This window comes from Sesamum indicum, linkage group LG6, assembly GCF_026168435.1.
Source record: "Sesamum indicum cultivar Baizhima isolate 11 linkage group LG6, ASM2616843v1, whole genome shotgun sequence".
Lineage (NCBI taxonomy): Eukaryota > Viridiplantae > Streptophyta > Magnoliopsida > Lamiales > Pedaliaceae > Sesamum > Sesamum indicum.
The window spans coordinates 450,520-468,742 of NC_142662.1; the positions used below are offsets into that span (position 1 = coordinate 450,520).

At 32.7% G+C, this 18,223-nt stretch overlaps 2 protein-coding genes and 1 long non-coding RNA gene across 3 annotated transcripts; 2 read left to right on the plus strand and 1 right to left on the minus strand.

Annotated features, from left to right (window-relative positions):
• Window positions 1-3,708: 3,708 nt before the first annotated feature.
• On the plus strand, window positions 3,709-7,068 carry LOC105165778 (alpha/beta-Hydrolases superfamily protein). The gene is made up of 7 exons (XM_011084905.3): window positions 3,709-3,923; window positions 4,019-4,129; window positions 4,262-4,400; window positions 4,655-4,825; window positions 5,097-5,337; window positions 6,009-6,100; window positions 6,546-7,068. The coding sequence occupies exons 1-7, from the start codon at window positions 3,839-3,841 to the stop codon at window positions 6,817-6,819; spliced, it is 1,113 nt and encodes a 370-aa protein (XP_011083207.1). The 5' UTR covers window positions 3,709-3,838; the 3' UTR covers window positions 6,820-7,068.
• A 1,645-nt stretch (window positions 7,069-8,713) lies between these two features.
• Window positions 8,714-15,018, plus strand: LOC105165777 (protein BONZAI 3). Its single transcript, XM_011084904.3, has 16 exons — window positions 8,714-9,235; window positions 9,822-9,869; window positions 10,398-10,546; window positions 10,658-10,706; window positions 11,410-11,466; window positions 11,645-11,821; window positions 11,921-12,055; window positions 12,302-12,363; window positions 12,489-12,588; window positions 12,667-12,781; window positions 12,885-12,961; window positions 13,339-13,470; window positions 13,756-13,920; window positions 14,012-14,125; window positions 14,221-14,317; window positions 14,497-15,018. Exons 1-16 carry the CDS (start codon window positions 9,059-9,061, stop codon window positions 14,595-14,597), a joined length of 1,755 nt encoding a protein of 584 aa, XP_011083206.1. The 5' UTR covers window positions 8,714-9,058; the 3' UTR covers window positions 14,598-15,018.
• On the minus strand, window positions 14,342-17,550 carry LOC148787624 (uncharacterized). Its single transcript, XR_016065931.1, has 2 exons — window positions 17,471-17,550; window positions 14,342-14,642 (listed from the first exon to the last, which is right to left on the minus strand). It is a non-coding gene; the product is annotated as an uncharacterized LOC148787624 (long non-coding RNA).
• Between the last annotated feature and the right edge of the window lie 673 nt (window positions 17,551-18,223).

The window sequence follows — 18,223 nt, forward strand, 5'->3', positions numbered from 1 at the left end:
GACGGAAATCCGACTTTCAGAGACGGAAATTTCCGTCTCTGATACCTGTTTTTCTTGTAGTATTTCAATTTTAGTCATCACGTGTATTTTTCGTCTAATAATTAACAGAATTATTAGCATTTTTCATACCATTTTCATTCACTAGTGGAGTCTTTTTTAATTTAGTTTCATTTATTACGATTTTCTCACATTGCATCCCATAAATTAAAAATTCTCAAAATATTACCTTAGCATTTCCTGTACATTTTGTGTAAATTGTTGGATGGAAATGCACGTGAGGACTAAAATTGAAAAAAATTTCAACTTGTGGAATTGTAACAAATGAAATTAAATTGTAAAGGCTCTAACATATGTGACCAAAAGTACAATTTTTCCCTTGATTTTATTTTAGTATGAATAGTATAAATTTATTTTGAAATCATACTTAATTCACGTACTTTTAATTTTTATCATAATATATTAGAGGTAAATTAATATTAATATGTGTAACATATGATTAAATATGAGATAAATTGCATAAAACCCTCCTATGTTTTAAAAGTATAGCTGAAAACCCCTCTATATTAAAAAAAATAGGCAAAAAACTCCCTCTATTTTTAAAAATTATGCACACTCTCCCCTTCCGTTAGTTAGATTTAACAATGTTTTAGTTTTTGATAAATTGCCTGTTGTACCCTTGTTTTGATAGCCTTCGGTCTTAAATAGTAAAAAAAATCTACAGTTAAAATTTAAAACAATTTAAATATATATATATATATATGACTATGTATATGATTATATATGTAATATATATAATACAATATATGTATATGATTATATATGTAATATATATAATACAATATATGTATATGATTATATATGTAATATATATAATACAATATATATATATATGTATAGATGCAGCGGTGACACATCGCCGTGCAATAATTTGGATGACATCGTCGTCACTCCACCGTCGCCCCTAGAGAAAGGGGCGACCGCCCAGATTCAGGGTGCGATCGCCCCTAATCTGATTTCATTGGGCCACCACCATCGCCTAGATCCTGATGGGCGGTGGCGGTGGGCAGCGAAATGTGAGAGGCGATCGGCAGCAAGGGGGAGGCAAGGCGGGGAATGGGGGGGTTTGTGTCTTTTTTATTTTTTTAAAAAATAAGTAAGAAAATGATAATTTTTCAAAAATTAAAAATAACAATAATAATTTATTAAAATACTTATCATGATAATTTTAATTCAAATAATTATTTATATTAAATGATATAATTTTAACAATTAATATAATATTTTTATGTTTAATTAATATACTTTTTGAATAAATATAAATAATTTAAATATATTTAAACTAACTTTTTAGGTATTTTAATAATTAATTGATATATTTTATAAATAAATATAATTTATTAAAATATATTTGTATTAAATAATATTTTGGATTAATTGATAATATATTATTTATTAAAATAATTGACATGTCAAAAGGGGGGGCAACATGGACATTTATTCACATAGACTAACCCTAAAAAAAGCCAAAACTGAAACCCACTCATGAAATAGGCAAGTGTCAATCATTCTTGGTTAGAAGTTTTTTGTTGTATCTTAAATAACACAGGGGGTTTCTCGCCTGTAAAATTAACACAGGGATATTTTACACTATTTCACTAAAACACAGGGGGTGTTATGCAATTTACCCTATTTATTTACTAGGAGTGTGTGCATAGAAAATTTTTAACTTAAATCGAATTTTGTCAAACATGAACCAATTACATGGTAAAGGTAATACATTTGTCATATGATTGATTTATAGTTTAAGAAGAGTGATCAATTATATGTCAAATATACCACATTTATTGTATGATCTGTTGTATTTGACCAAATCCCAGTTTAAATAGAACATTTTGTTGTACATATATACAAATTTGAATTCTTGAATGTGAACAAATTATCATTCTATGAATCTAATTTTCCTTATTTGAACTGACACTAACTCCAAGTTGAAAACTTACAAACTTTGGAACTAAAGAGGGAAAAAAGGATACTAAACTGATCATTTTATCCTCAATTATATATAGGGTAAATTACAACCATCTTTCCTGAAATTTGGCATAATTACATACATACTCGTTGTTTGAAAAATTACAAATATCCCCCTGATTTTAAAGTTCGTTTAACAACGAGCTCATTCCGTTATGTTTCCATCTAACTTTTGTGATGAACTGACCAAAATGTTATTTTGAATTATAAATTATAAATTTATATATATTTTATAATTTTCAAAAATATTTTTATGAACTAATATTCTCTCTAGATTATTTTATATATAATTTGTAATGGGCGTATCATTTTGACAATACTAATAAGTGCAACTTATGATTAAATATAAAATAGTGAGAATCTCTTGAGTCTTTAAACTTATAATGAGAAAACATCTGTATCCTTACTGGGGTACATTTTTAGATTGTACCCTTATTGGAGAATATTGTTAATTGTTTATTAATGGAATTTCTTGTAAAAATAATTCAAAATAAGGAGCTTTAACTAATTATTTTAGTTTTACTATTGATTTTTTTAATGTTATTATTTTTATTTATTATATTAATTAATTTGATACAAGATAATGAAATATAACATCAGCCAATACGAAATACAAAAGTTTAATTTTGGAGAACCCCTTTTATTTAATAGTATGAATTAAATTTAGAAAGCGAATCACAAAAATAGAAGTAAATAATTTTCTTATCAATTAAAATAATTATTATCAATTTATTTGAAAAATATAATGATACAATAATAATATTTCAATAATAGAAACATAAATAATATTATGAAGTTAATATTTTCATAACTAACTATAAATAATATATTTATACTCAAGTATTCCACGTCATGCTTCTTAGTTAAATAAAATATGTAATAGAATTTAAAAAAAAAAAATCAACTGAGACTGGATTGTTGGTCACATCCAGTCCACAATAATCTGTGTTCTTATTCTGGTTAATTGTAATACGGAATGAATAATTTCCCAACAAATTAAAATTGGAGAAAATTTGAGCAGCAATAATAAAATAGGGATAATTACACTTTTTCTCCTTTAATATTTGGTATAACTACGTATAAATTCCTCATAATTTCGAACATTACATTTAGTATTCCTGAAATTTGCTTCCTTATAATAAATAAGTCCCTCATTAATTAAAATTTACTGAATTTATTGATATTAATAAAAAAAAATGGATGAGAATTGATATTTACCCTCGTCGATGGACTGATTACTGACTTATTGCAGGTCAAACAATTCTTCTCGAACTAAACTACTTTATAATGGTGAAGAGATACCTCTTTATATGAAGAAACGCGTGAAAACATATGAAGACAATTTAACCATAAAAATATTTATTTAGTCTGTAATAAATCAAGAAAGGGTTAGTATAGCTTTTTTTTTTTTTTTTTCTCTTTTTTGTTAATATAAAAAAAATCAGTGAATTTTGACTAATAAGAAAACTTATTTGTTAGATTGCAATAAATTTTAGTTGTACTAAATATAATTTTTTAAATTATAAAAAATTTATATGTAATTATATCGAATTTTACCGATCCAAAAATATAACTATTCCAAAAAAAAAAAAAAAAAAACACTTGGGAGTTATGAATAATTTGCCGGGAAGAGAAATGAGTTACTTGTATTCCAGCTTTGCCACAACTTTAAAAATGCACTACAGCCACTCGAACTCCATGTCATGTCTCAAAAATCAAGCTCCAACTCCCTTCAAACAAACCTTAATTACGAGAATCTTCCTCTATCTTCTCTTCAAATTCAGACCACCTCTGCAGCTCCAAGATTCCAATGTCAACTTCATGCGCCGCTCTGCCTAATTCTGTGAAATTAGAGTTGTTTGGCAGCACAACTTCCGCAAGACTTCATCCTCACAGTAAGCTCTTGATTTTGAGCAGCATTTGTTTAAAATCTTTACCAAGTTGGAGAAATTACATGCCCCTCTTTTTCTTTTGTTCGAAAATGTTGAAGGAAGCAGATGCGGGTTGAGCCGGAGGCATTTTGCGTTGAAAGGAATTGTTGCTGCTGGAGCCTCCATAATGGCTTCTAGTGCTATTGCGGCAGAACCCTCACAAGCCCAAGGCAGAATTTCTCTCATTCCTTCATTCTAATCTCTCTCTCTCTCTCTCTCTTTGAGATTTTGCTTGCTGGTTAACACGTCTTTGATTTTGTTTCATGCCTGGTTACGATGTGGGTTGGTTCTGTCTTGCTCAGGTTTGGAGAAATTGCCGTTTAAACCGGAGGGATATAATTACTGGACGTGGCGAGATCGAAAAATACATTATGTGGTGGAAGGCGAGGGCTTCCCAATTGTTCTGATTCATGGCTTTGGGGCTTCTGCATTTCATTGGAGGTTGGCCTTTGTCTTTTCTAGAAAATTTGAGCAAGTTTTTCATGTTTTGCTGCTGGCCTTTGTTGAGCAATCCATGTAAAAATGTTGCAATTTACAAAAAACTAAGTCTGAAGGATCAGAACCTTGTTATTTTCCTGGACGGACACTCTGCTGCATATGTTTGAAATCTTGATTTTCTGCTTCGGAGGAGTCATAGTGACATTAGCACTCAGTATATGGTATATGATCTCCTGCCCACTTTTGCTTTTCTTTAGGTACAATATACCTGTATTGGCGAAGAATTATAAGGTCTACGCCCTGGATTTACTAGGGTTTGGTTGGAGCGAGAAGGCGCTCATTGAATATGATGCTCTGGTATGGAGAGATCAAGTTGTGGATTTCGTGAAGGAGATAGTTAAAGAACCTGCGGTTTTAGTCGGAAACAGGCAAGTGTTAATTTGTTTTTGTCCGCTCGATACTTGCTATACGTTGATGGCTAAGTTTCCCATTATTTTATTGTTGTGTACCTATTCCATATTCTCTTTGTAGGACATATTTGATCATATGCATATAGATCAGAGCGAATCACTTGCATGGGATTGCATTATGATAGCTGCATTAGTTTCTATATATCATTGATTTACGTTGATGTGCTGTATAATTTGTTATGTGTATGCAATTTAAGTCCATGACTTCTACACCTAATTGATGTTTCAGTCTAGGAGGATTTACTGCCTTGGTGGCGGCAGCATCTCTGCAGGATCAAGTTAAGGGGGTCGTATTGCTAAACACCGCTGGACAATTTGGTGATGCCACTACTGCAACTATGGAGTCTGAACAAACGGTCTTGCAAAAGTTTGTTGTCAAGCCTCTGAAGGAAATATTTCAACGCGTATTTCTTGGGTTTTTATTTTGGCAAGCCAAGCAACCATCGCGAATCGAGTCTGTCTTGAAAAGTGTATGTAACTTCCTTGTTACCATGGCCATAAAATCTTTATTTTTCCATAAGCATATTTGCATCCCTTCTGTGATGCAAGTGAATTTTCTTTTCGTGGTTCTGCATGCTGCTTATTAATGAACAGATATCATCTCTTTCAATGTATGTTAAGATATAAAATATACGGACTTGCAGTTTTGCCAAATATAATGTTGGATATGGGATATGGAGAACAGAACAGCGTGACTGAAAAATGCAGGCCAAATTGTCAGAACTGCATAGTATCAACGTACATAGCTGATAGCAATCTCGCTAGTTTCTGAAATTGGAATATCGGTGGAGTTGGTTTCCCGCGCCCAAACAACTTTCTCTATATCCTTTTCCAACGATGGATCTGTTGATTAGATTGGACGAAAGTTAGGGAATCTTCACTTATAAAATCACTGACGGATGTGTCAAATCCTTGATCTTGCATTAAGTTGTGTAGCCTGGATAAAGTTATAAGAACATTTCCTTGAATTCTAACTTGTTATTCCATGAGGTCGACTGATATTGGTGCCCTGCATCATCTTATCACTTTCTTTTTCTTTTGGCTGAGCCAAATAAGACAGCATGAATTTATCTCAGGAGAAATCTACATTAGATCTTAATCATGAATTGTACCTGTCATAGAATCGCCCCATTTATTTCAGGTGTATATTAATGCTGCAAATGTGGATGACTATCTCATTGATTCAATTACAAGGCCTGCTGATGACCCAAATGCTGGGGAAGTTTATTACAGGTATTTAATTAATCTCAAGGTTATAGGTTTCTTAAGTGTTCCAAACGCTTCAAAAAGCATCGATCTATTTAGAATTTAATGACTTACAGACTTTTCTGAGATGTTGCATGTTGTTGTGGAAACTGGGTGCTGTAGTCTTGATAATTTTGTCGACTGATGGCAAGAGAATAAAATTTGTGAGATAGGCAAACATGGGTTATTGGATTATGATTAGTTCGTCTTATGTTAGAAGATCCAATGTCTTTTCTCCCATTTTTAAGTTCATCTAAGTTAGTAGGGTAGGATTCAGCAAACATATGGTCATTAATGTTGAAATTTTGACATGCAAATGAGATAATCTTGAGCTCTTTCTTCTCTAACGGACGACCTGATAATGTAACCTTCAGTTTCCGACAGATCTTCCTATTCTTTTTATGTAATAACAGTTCCACTTCACTATCTGCAGACTAATGACAAGATTCATGTCCAACCAAAGAAAGTACACACTCGACAGTGTCTTGAGCCAACTCTCCTGTCCGTTGCTATTGGTGTGGGGCGACTTAGATCCCTGGGTTGGTCCTGCTAAAGCTCTCAGAATCAAGGAATTCTATCCAAATACTTCGCTCGTGAACCTACAGGCAGGCCACTGTCCGCACGATGAAGTTCCAGATCTAGTGAACAAGGCCTTGTTGGATTGGCTGCCAACCATAACTTGTGCACCTTCTCTTCAACCTTTGTGATCATGGTCGATAGTTACAACCTCACTTCAACCTCTGGGAACATGGGCGATCGGGACATTTTTTTACCCTTCCTGCTATTACCCGAATCCAGGTTTCTCCATAACTAAGTGTAATCAATCATAAGACAAATAGAAAACAGTATAATTTGATGTAATTAGTTGCATGCTGTTAAATCCTCTCTGGACGAGAAATTTCCTATTAAATGTTTGTATTATTATACTGTAATAAAACAAATACTGATTCACAATCCATATAGATAGATAGATAGATATTGAAGGAAGACCTGATAAACATGAGTCCTAGACATACATAGATGTCAATAATGAAGAGACAGAGAGTTTTCTCCTCAGCTGACCATAAATGCTTGGTCTATCCTAGAATGTGAGTCATGTTTTAGATGTCAGCAGTTTTCACGTCACGCGTAGACGACGACTCTTCTGAGTCGTCTCTAATTGTAATAATATGGAACATCTTCCACATACGCAGGACCCATATACATGTATAAAGAAATAAAAAGGAGTAGACAAGACTAGAGAAATGACACAGAATGTTTGATCCTCTTCTTCCTCAAAGTCATCGAAACAAACATTTTATAGTCTTTGTGTCAACCCTTATCCAAAATGTTCTTCTTATGAACTCATAATTCATATGTAAAGTTTATCGTACCCTTATCCAAAACATTTATCCTTCAACACTATTTTGTTGATCTGAGTCGTCTTTCATTTTTTTATTAATTTGATTATTTTAGTCTTCTATTTAGAGCTCTCCATGGATCTTTGGGTTGCTTCTTCTTCTTTCCCTTCAAATCCTAGTTGTTTTTATTACTTGACCCAACAAGCCACAGCAACTCTCAGATTGGATATCCTTAAAAAAAAAAAAAGATAAAGAATTGGATATTGAGATAAAGACAACCAATGGTTCGGGCCAAAACTTTTTTATTAGAGGTCCCGTGTTTGAACTTTGAGTTTGTGCATGTGTGTTGAGTGCATGAGTGTAATAAAAAAGAAGGCAAACATTGCCAATTGAGTTTGTGTCTAACACATCATGGTGATTCAATTTTTTAATCAAAGATGGGACGGACTACTTTTAAGAATTTATAAAGTGCAGGACTTTTTATCTGAGTGTTTTTCCCTTTTCTAAACCGACTAACAAACACGTGTTTTTCACATGTCTTTTATTATTTTATTTTAATGACAAAAAATGAAAAAGACCAATTTTACAACTATTTTGTCCTCGTCTGAGGACTATTTTTGAAGTGGGTGTATCCTACTGGGCTAAATTTGTAAGTTTGCCTAAACATAAATCATGTATCATTTAAAAAAACATAAAAGTAAGATTATTATTACTATTATTATTGTTATGATGTAATAAATAAGGTTGGTGACCAGTATAACTGTTTGGAAGGATTCACGTATGCTAACCAAAATTTTAACGAGAGAATCAACATAGATCATAACGTATGTTTAATTTCACCAAAACATTTGGGATGGGCGACAACGTTGGACCTTAGACACTAGAGATTGATTGGTAGTTCGTGAAGATCCATATATATACATATTATGGTTCCCATTAATACAACGAGAAAGGGCCCTAAAAATTGATGATCCAAGAAATAAACAAAGGTTTGACTTTAGAATGCGGGTTAATTATTTTTTTATTATTAAAAAATAAATAAATTATATAATATAAATATAATTAGTCGTGAATTGCGTTCGTAATTCGAATAAAAAATATACATTTATTTTTTTAAAAGCTGAAGTTGTGGATTGGAATTACGTGACATGGAGTTGTGGTTCTTGAATGTTATTTTTTTTTTATTTAGATTTTATATTATATAATTTATTTATTTTTTAATAATAATGAAGGAACTGGAATGGGCGCAGCCTCTGGAAATTTGGCAGAAAATGCACTCTCTCAAAACCTGTATAAATCGTGAACATTCATATTTGTGTAAGTTTGTTGAACTTGAAATTTCCAAGTAAACAGGCCAACAAACGTACCAAAGATCAACAAACCCTGTTGCCTTTTCTTAATTTAGAACACAGAATTTGAAATTCATTAGTCATTTTTAAGGTAGAAAGCTAGGGACAAACGCGCTCTCTCCTTCTGTATATAAATAGCATCGGCATCCAGGACTCTTTTGCAACAACACGTTTTGGAATTTGGAGGGACTGTTCGCAGATATTAAGGATTCGTATATACGGAGTACATTAACCATTGTTTTTTTAGTTTACTTGTCATGGGGAATTGCTTTTCTGATGTGAAAGGCGGTCAGCAGGCGGTTGGCAGCGGGGCCCAGTTGGTTGTTGGCGGCGCCGTTGGTGATGGTAGCGCCACCGCCGGCACTTGCCACAACGACGCCGTTGATTACTTCTTCAGGGCCAAAGGGGAAGTTGCTCTTTTCACGCCAATCGAGGTACAAAGGGAGAAGGGAAAAAGACAACATGTCGACCCTTTGCTGTTTTTATGGTTGTCGGGTCTTCTTGGGGTCCACGGGGGAGTTATCACTTGATCGTGGGGTTTAAGCTGCTTTTGTGTTGTTATCGGTGTTCTAATATTTGACTTTGTTCTTGTCAAGTCCTAATCCTTGTTGACCTTTTAAGCTTCAATATTAATTCATCTTCTTTATTCACAGTAGACTTTTGACCCCAATTCATGTGCCATGACACTTGTTATGTAATTGGTCGCACTCGGCTAAATTTAACTCGGATAAGATTTTACTCAAAGTAATAAGTTTTCACTATGTGACTGCTCGTGTTCGCATATAATCGACGATGTTGTTTTGCATGAATTTTAGTTGGGCTAATCAACTTTGCATGTCTTCTGTCTTACAAGAACGAGGATATCTATTGTATAGTTTCTTCCTTCGCTGATAAAAGAATAAAAAGGATTGATGATATCTTATTCTTCTGTAACTTTAACTGATCAGTCTCTTTTGCATTTGCACTGGAAGTCTATTTGACTCCTTTGACGTAACGCGTTGCCTTTGTTGTGAGTTGCAGTTGTCTCTATCAGCTTCAAAGCTTTGTGATCGGGATTACATATCAAAGGTATGAGAAGAGGTTTAGTTAATTATTATGAGGTTTGAAGCATGGTCGTCTTTTCATGGAGCTGCTTAGGTTGCATGTAGTTGAATTGGAATCAAACCACAGCCATATAGGTTTGAAAGCACGGTCGTCTTATTAAGGCCTGTTTACTTCTGTTCCCTGGTTAAGTTATTATCAACTTCGCCACGTCTATATACACCTGAACTCGATTAACTCAGCCTTAAGCCATTTTATTTGGGACTGACATTTTGCATGCCTCCATAGCATCCCCAGTGAAGTAGGAAAAAGCGCAAACCTTGTTATATTAAAAAGAAAATTTCTTCAAAACTTGGAGTTTGGAAAAACTAGATAACAGCAGCATAGCCAACAATTTACTGCCATTCCATAGAGTTGGGTGTTGCTCTTATCTTTTTCCCTTGTTTAATACCATAACAGTTGCATTTACTTGAGCTAATTGCTGATCTATTCTGTTAGAGTTTGGCCGCTTGTGTTTAAGTTCAAGCTGGAGAATCTGATTCTTCTTTCTTGCAGAGTGATCCTATGGCAGTAGTTTACATGAAGAGAAGAGATGGGAAGCTTGAGGAACTTGGCCGCACTGAAGTTATAATGAACAACCTAGACCCCACTTGGATTCAGAAGATAAACGTTACTTATCATTTTGAGATTGTTCAAACATTGGTGTATGTCAACAAACATCCTATTCAGATTTATTTTTTGGATTCCTAGATCTTTTTCTTTGTAATTTGTCTGCCTCCAATGGTTTTTTTTTTTAACTAAATAATCATTTCCAGCTTTCGCGTGTATGATGTGGACACAGAATATCATACGATTCCTGTGAAGGTACGCCGCATTTCTGCTAGTAATATTTCATATTCAATTTCACTTACAGTACTGCAATATTATGCGACTCTTTCAAATTATAGACTATTTTGGGTTCTATCATAAACAGTCATGGTGGTATCTTTAATGAAGCAACTTTTTATATATTTGCCTTTTGATTCGACCATAAAGAACTATGGAGATATCAATACTCCGCTACTTCACGTGTTTGTGAATCTTATATAACACTACACCGTCATATAGACATTCATCAGCTAATGCTTGATCTCAAATTCTAACAAGAGAAGATGAGGATTGATACATTCATAGAATGTAATAACAAAGTTGATTCAACTCTACACTTTCTTGACTTTGAGTTATCTGTCGGTCTTTTCACACATTGGAACAACTCATTTTTCTATATTTGAAACCCTGATATGCATCTTTCGCTTTCAGACTTGAGAGCTTGCTCTATTCGTCCTATTTTACACAGTATAAGCTGATCTAATTTTCAATCTTTTTTTTTCTTTTTTGAATCTTTTATTTCTTAGTGATGAGTGGTAATGAGGGAGAACGAAATACATTTAAATCTTATACAATCGTTACTCCTACATACCTACTTCCATTTAGTTGGAATAGATATCTTAATCATAACTTTTCTTCAGATTTTGGCCATTAGTCGTTTCTAGATGGTTGGGTTCAAATTCATTTGGTCTATTTGCAGATGCTGAAGCTAGAAAATCAAGATTTCCTTGGTGAAGCTAGCTGTGTTGTCTCTGAGGTGAGTTTCTCCTTGTGGTGTTTTAAGTGAATATATTAAGGTGTATCACTTCAGTAGTAGAACTTCTTCCTATTTCTTGGAAAGATTAAATCCGATTTCTATCCCTTTGTTTGCTTTACAAAATTCAATTGGTGAATAATTTGTGGTGCAATTTGATCTCTGTTAATTTCCATGACAGATTGTGACTAAACGTGATCGGAGCTTGACCCTGAATCTTCGTAGTAGAGATGGACACAGTTCCAGGAGCTTGGGAACACTCACTGTCCGTGCAGAGGAAACCGTTGCTTCAAGGAACGCTTTGGAGATCACATTTCGTTGTTCAGATCTAGTAAACAAGGATCTATTTTCCAAAAGTGTATGTGTTTTCAGGTCCATGCTCTGTGGTGTTTATGTTATATTTTTCAACTTATTTATCTTTAACTTTTTGTTTAATTTCATGAACATAATTTTGCAGGATCCTTTCTTGAGAATCTCTAGAGCTGTTGAGACTGGTGGTTCTATTCCTATTTGCAAGACGGAAGTCGTGAACAACAACTTGAATCCAACTTGGAAACCTCTATGCCTTACCATGCAACAATTTGTTAGCAAGGTAAATTCTTGGCAAGTGTATTTCTATCCACAAAGCAAAGCTTTGTTTCTTACTTTCATAACCGTAATGCTTGATATTTTTTCTTAATATAATGGGATCTTGAACTTACTACTTCACAAAGGAATTACTAACAAGAAATAAAGAATCAATTCGAGAAATGTCGAAAGGCGAAAACAGGATTTCTGGAAAGTTCAGAACCATGCTAATCTTTTTTTCTGGTTTCTAATTCTGCTTTTCTCTTTGCAGGAGAACCCATTGGTGATCGAGTGCTTTGATTTCAATAGCAGTGGGAACCATCTGATGATCGGGTACCTGTCGATCTCATGCATGTTCTTGTCGAGGCTGTCTGCCTCCAAGAGAAGCATGTCTTCCTCATACTGTTTAATTTTTGTTCATCTGGTATAATACTGCATCGATTCTGTTTTTTAAACAGGAAATTACAGAAATCAGTCGCTGAACTTGAAAATCTTTACCAAAGTAGAGCAGGTGCAAAAATCATGGCACCATCTTCTGGGTTCAGGCATCATGAAAAGGTTTCCACAGTCTCCTGAATCCCTGTACCTGCTAGCTCTCTGTAAATTCTTCATCTCTGATGTATGTATATATTATAGGTTCTAAACAGTGAATTGTTTGTGGAAAGATTCGTCGAGAAACAACTGTACAGCTTCCTCGACTATATCTCTAGTGGATTTGAACTTAGTTTCATGGTTGCTGTTGACTTTACTGGTCAGTAATGAGCTATTCAATTCTAAAAAAACTCCCTTTCTTTTCTATGGCTCGTATTGCAACTTGAAGTCCCCGACTTATATACGTTATCATGTTCGTCCAGCTTCCAATGGAAATCCCAGAAGTCCCGATTCTCTGCATTACATCGATCCTTTAGGCCGCCTAAATGCCTATCAGCAGGTATATCATCTTTACAAATCATAGTTCTTAGTTACATTACATGCCAATTAATCATTTGCGGATTCTACTGCACTGAACAAGAACATATACACTATTTCCTTATCGAGTAAGTAGTTGACATATCTAGTGGACTAAACAAGCAAAAACATCACCTAAGAAACAATGGTAGAATTGGCCCAGCAAGATTGTATAAGTTCCTAAGGTTTGCATGACATGCAAGTTTCTTTTTATATATCTAGTACAAATATTTGAAGTATAATTTCCATAGACCAGCAATACTTTATGGAGCGCGTTGGCTTCCAAGAAACCTCCTCTAAATAAGTTGAATGTGTCTAAGGTAATGTAATGTGGGTGTTAATATTGCAAACTCGTTGTAGGCTATAATGGAGGTTGGGGAGGTCATACAATTTTATGATTCGGATAGGCGCTTCCCTGCTTGGGGATTTGGTGGAAGAGCACACAACGGCTCCGTCTCTCACTGCTTCAACTTAAACGGAAGTCTACCTGAGGTAATATTCTGTCTACTTCAGTTGAGAAATTATAGCTTCAATTATCACGTTGAGGTTGTATTGTTCCATCTACTTTACTGGAGAAGCTATATTCTCAGTTATTACTCAATGCTCTTACCGCATGAATTGTCTTCCCATATACAAGAAAGTAAGAACAATTTAAAGATCTTGTTTACAACATAATGATTCGTTCTTTAAACAATATTTTGCATCCTTTCTAAGTTGCAAGATGCTTTTACATCTGCAAATGAAACAGTGTTTCTCATTTTTCTCCTGTTGGTATAGGTTGAAGGTGTCGAAGGCATCATGACTGCTTACACGAGTGCTTTACACAACGTCACTCTTGCTGGACCAACGTTGTTCGGTCAAGTCATAAAAAAGGCTGCAGATATTGCTGGTCACTCTCTCTCTTGCCACCAAGCCAAGTATTACATCCTGTTGATCATAACGGTAGGCGATTCACAAAACCATGACGATCCGGTCCTTCTTACCGAGTATTTGTATGATGTTCTTCTCTGTAATAACCTTTTCAACATTGCAGGACGGTGTAGTCTCCGATCTTCAAGAAACCATAAACTCTGTGGTGAGGGCATCCGACTTGCCACTCTCGATTCTCATCGTTGGAGTTGGTGGTGCGGATTTCAAGTCAATGGAGGTATACATCTTGTCTACCACCCTTACTATGAACATAATATTTTCATTGTTGCTAAGGTAAGTAACTGTGGTGTCTGAAATTTGAATCTACACCAGGTTCTCGATGCTGACAACGGACGCCGACTAGAGAGTTCCACCGGACGGATAGCAACACGAGATATCGTGCAGTTCGTTCCAATGCGTGAAGTGCATGGTAAGTACTTTAAAAATCACATCGTTTTCTCCAGGCAGATTAGAATTTCAATAACAAATACGTGTTACATCTCATATGTACACTACATGTGTACAGAGTCGATGTTAATCTATGTTCTTTCGTTCTTCCTTTCTTTCTTATTTGACATGTAGATAAGAAATGGTCGATTGTTTGTGTAGGCGGACAAATCTCAGTGGTCCAAGCCCTTCTTGAGGAACTGCCATCTCAGTTTCTGACGTACGTGCGTAGTAGAGATATGAAGCCGCTCAACGTGTTGTGAACATACGGTGAAGCTTGAGATTCCCAGTATTTTTTAATAGCTTATCTACATACATAAATCAGAATCAGGAAGCATGAACTTCTGTAAATACTTTTGAACGTACACTTTCAACTTTTACTACAATTCAAATCTCCCGAAAGTGGATAAGTTTTTATCTTTCATTTTTGAACTTTTCTTGGTGGTGTTGTAAAGGCAGAGGAATAAATTGATGAAAATATCAGAATCTTACAATGCAGATAATGTGGATGTATAGGTAGAAGCTTTTCATAGGAAAAGATAAAGATGATGCTTCTTCATCTTTTACAACCTTTATTCCAGATAATATTACATTGTGGATGTAATAATAACAGCGTATAAAAACGTGTGTTACTGTTCTGGCAATCTGGGAATGCAATGTTGTTGTGAAGCATCATTATTATCATTGAAATGTTGTTTTGTGTTTCATAGGAATCTGTCTGTCTTAACGCATTTCCAGATCATGAGGTCTCTATTGCCAAGCTATAAACTACAAAAGGCACTAATTACAAAGGGTTGACACTCAGTTCCACCATCTCCAATACTAATCCTAAAACTGAATATATATCACCTTTCAATTCACAATTCATCCTATAAATGCAGATGAATTTTAAATTTTTTTTATATATTTGAAATAGAAGGGAAGTATAAAGTAAGTAAAATTTGGATTAAATGCATTTTTGGTATCGTTTGACATTTTTGTTTTTTAACTTTCTAAAATAGCATTTTAACCCCACATTTTTTTAAGGGATGATTACATTTACGCCCCTCACGTATTGCCCTTTTATACAAACCATCCTCTTACATTTTGAAAAACTTCAAAAACCACTCCTAACAGCCTTTAAGCCCTAAAAATGTCTCCCAATATAATTTTTTAAGGATAGAAATATCCTTAGGGGTGTTTTTGAAATTACCAAAAGGTAGAGCGGGGTGAAAGTAATATTTATGGGGATAAATAATATGGTTCTATATACCAAATTTTAGTTTAAGTTTAAATTATTTTATTAACTTTTTTTAATCCATAGCACCTCAAATGGCACTGCGTTATATCTTTCATAAATATGATACTTAAAGTAAACTCTATTTATGTATATGTAAATATGCACATAATACAGTCCCTGTTGAATATACGTACGTAATCTCATCTTCACAACAAATACAATTAACATCTCACTCACAAGATTATATATATATATATTCGCATATCAAACACCACAAAATAAAACTATTATAATTAGTTAACAGGTCATCCACATTTTCAATTCGTATTTATATATTCCCAAAATATGACTTTTATTTTTACTGATAAGTGAGGAGAAAATTGCATACTGATCTGACTTGACTGTAAATGCAATGTTAGGACCTAGTCCTTGTTGGATAGACAACAAGATCTACTCCTAAAAAATATAAGCAGAGGAATGAGTCCATAACTCAGTAAGTAAATAACCGATACTACCTATACATGCACATCAAATATAGTTTCATACAAGATAAAATAAGCAACGTATATAAAATATAATTCATTTGATTCTAACACGTTTTATTTTACTTCACAACGTAATCAACTCATGATGTAACAGTCAATTAAATCCCTCATTTCTTAGTTTGCCAGAAAGGAGAAATACTGTTTATCTCCACTATCTTAACCTCACTATTCATCACATAATATTTAAATGAATCCCCTTGACATGCTACACACACTTATCAATCCCATTTCGCATCAAAACTCTTTTCATTTCGCATTATAGCTCTTTCATATCTCATTATAGCTATTTTTATTTTATTTTGTCACATAGGCTATTCTAACATCAAGAGGTATTCATATCACAATTATATTCAATTTACACACCCTCATTTTTACATATCACCATTCTTATAAGAACTAGTCATGTAAAATCTCATATCGACAAATTTTTATACAGGCACCAACAATATATCATTCAACAAATGCAATATTTCAATGAATTTTCTCATTTTACTTTCACAACATAATCATTCAAATTAAATCATCATCCATTCGTATAATGCAAAATAGATTAGTTTCCGCAGAAATTATAGATTTACATAAAGGTAAAATCAAAAGGAAAGGAACCATATATAAATAATATTAATTATTTATTTACATCGAGCTCAGAATGGTTTAATTAGCGTATATAGAATTGTTCCGTTCTCTAGTTTATCCCCAAGTCTTATAATAAGTTATATTCATATAGTCAATATATTAAGACTATCATAATTTTTAAATAAAATATTAAATATTAACCGTATAATTTTTCTAATAATTTTTTAATATTTCATTTCAATCAATACTCAAATCTTTGTTCCATTTCTTCTAAATAAATAGATAATCTAATTATATAATCAATTAACTCATAAGAACTTGTTCATTAAACCCCTTTATCTTCGTATAACTACATTTTGTAATAACAATTCTAAAAATTAAATTATCTAAAAAAATCATAATTTTTTTAATAAAATTTAATATGTTTTCAATGTAACTTTTAATATTTCCCAAATACAATTTTTTAATATTTTTATCAATTTTTCATCAGTTCTTCTCTGATACAATGATTAATCAAATATTCACATATATAATTAAAAATCCAATAATAAAATCAATTAAATTGAATAAATCAATTTTAATAATAAATACATCTTATAAATTAAGTAATTTAATTAATTAGTTATTACAAATTTAATTCAAATATTTAACCAAATTATTTATTTATAAATATCTAAATTTATTAAATTTTCGGATTACACCCTAAATGGATGGTAAAAATTAAATTTAATAAACTCACATATTAAATAATATAATTATATGAATCAATTAAAAATTTTAAATACTAAATACTTACCTATATTAATGGAGACGATCTGTTGTAAACGAAAAAGAAAAACCCGATGAAAGCTTTCCTTATACTTTCATGTTTGGTTCATATAACATATATATATATATATATATATATTAAGTGGTGGTGTGCACCTTACTAAAATATTAGTGGCACGTGGAAGCCCACGTGCTGTTATTTAAAATTTTCCATCTCTTCTCTTTTTCTTTTTAATTTTTTATTTTGACAACTTTTGTGACATAATAATTTAGTCCCAAATTTATAAATTTATATAATTTTGACCCAAATATTATAAAATTTTAACTTAATCCCTTTAAATTTTAATATATTCAAATTCAAACCATAATTGATTTATTAATCAATTTAAAGTTTTTAATATTATTTATAATTAGTCCCATAATTATGCATAAAAGTTTATGAGTGTTACATAATCTCTATATAAAAATGTACCTTTTAATAATTAAAATATTAATAAAAATTAGTTACTAAAGTATTAGTTTAAATCAAAAAATTATCACACTTGTATAAATTATTTAAAAATAATTTATCTTTTATTTTTATTTATAACTAAAATTAAAAATTAAAAATAATAAATAATTTAAATTGCGTAACTAAAAATACATATAATTAAGTAGTAAAATTGGAGGTTGGGAGTTCCAAAAACAACAAACTTAGGCCATGTTTACTTGATTTCATTGTGCATTATATCACCGATAGTCGTTAGTAGTGGCTTGTTTACTATGTTCAACCCCATTGAGA

What these genes read in the sequence shown, in the direction of transcription:
- LOC105165778 (XM_011084905.3), top strand. Translation starts at nt 3,839, where the DNA reads ATGTCAACTTCATGCGCCGCTCTGCCTAATTCTGTGAAATTAGAGTTG. An exon ending in CGCAAGACTTCATCCTCACA is followed by an intron (nt 3,924 to 4,018) that starts GTAAGCTCTTGA and finishes AAAATGTTGAAG; the next exon opens with GAAGCAGATGCGGGTTGAGC. An exon ending in AGAACCCTCACAAGCCCAAG is followed by an intron (nt 4,130 to 4,261) that starts GCAGAATTTCTC and finishes TGTCTTGCTCAG; the next exon opens with GTTTGGAGAAATTGCCGTTT.
- LOC105165777 (XM_011084904.3), top strand. Translation starts at nt 9,059, where the DNA reads ATGGGGAATTGCTTTTCTGATGTGAAAGGCGGTCAGCAGGCGGTTGGC. An exon ending in ATCGGGATTACATATCAAAG is followed by an intron (nt 9,870 to 10,397) that starts GTATGAGAAGAG and finishes TCTTTCTTGCAG; the next exon opens with AGTGATCCTATGGCAGTAGT. An exon ending in GGGAACCATCTGATGATCGG is followed by an intron (nt 12,364 to 12,488) that starts GTACCTGTCGAT and finishes TTTTTTAAACAG; the next exon opens with GAAATTACAGAAATCAGTCG.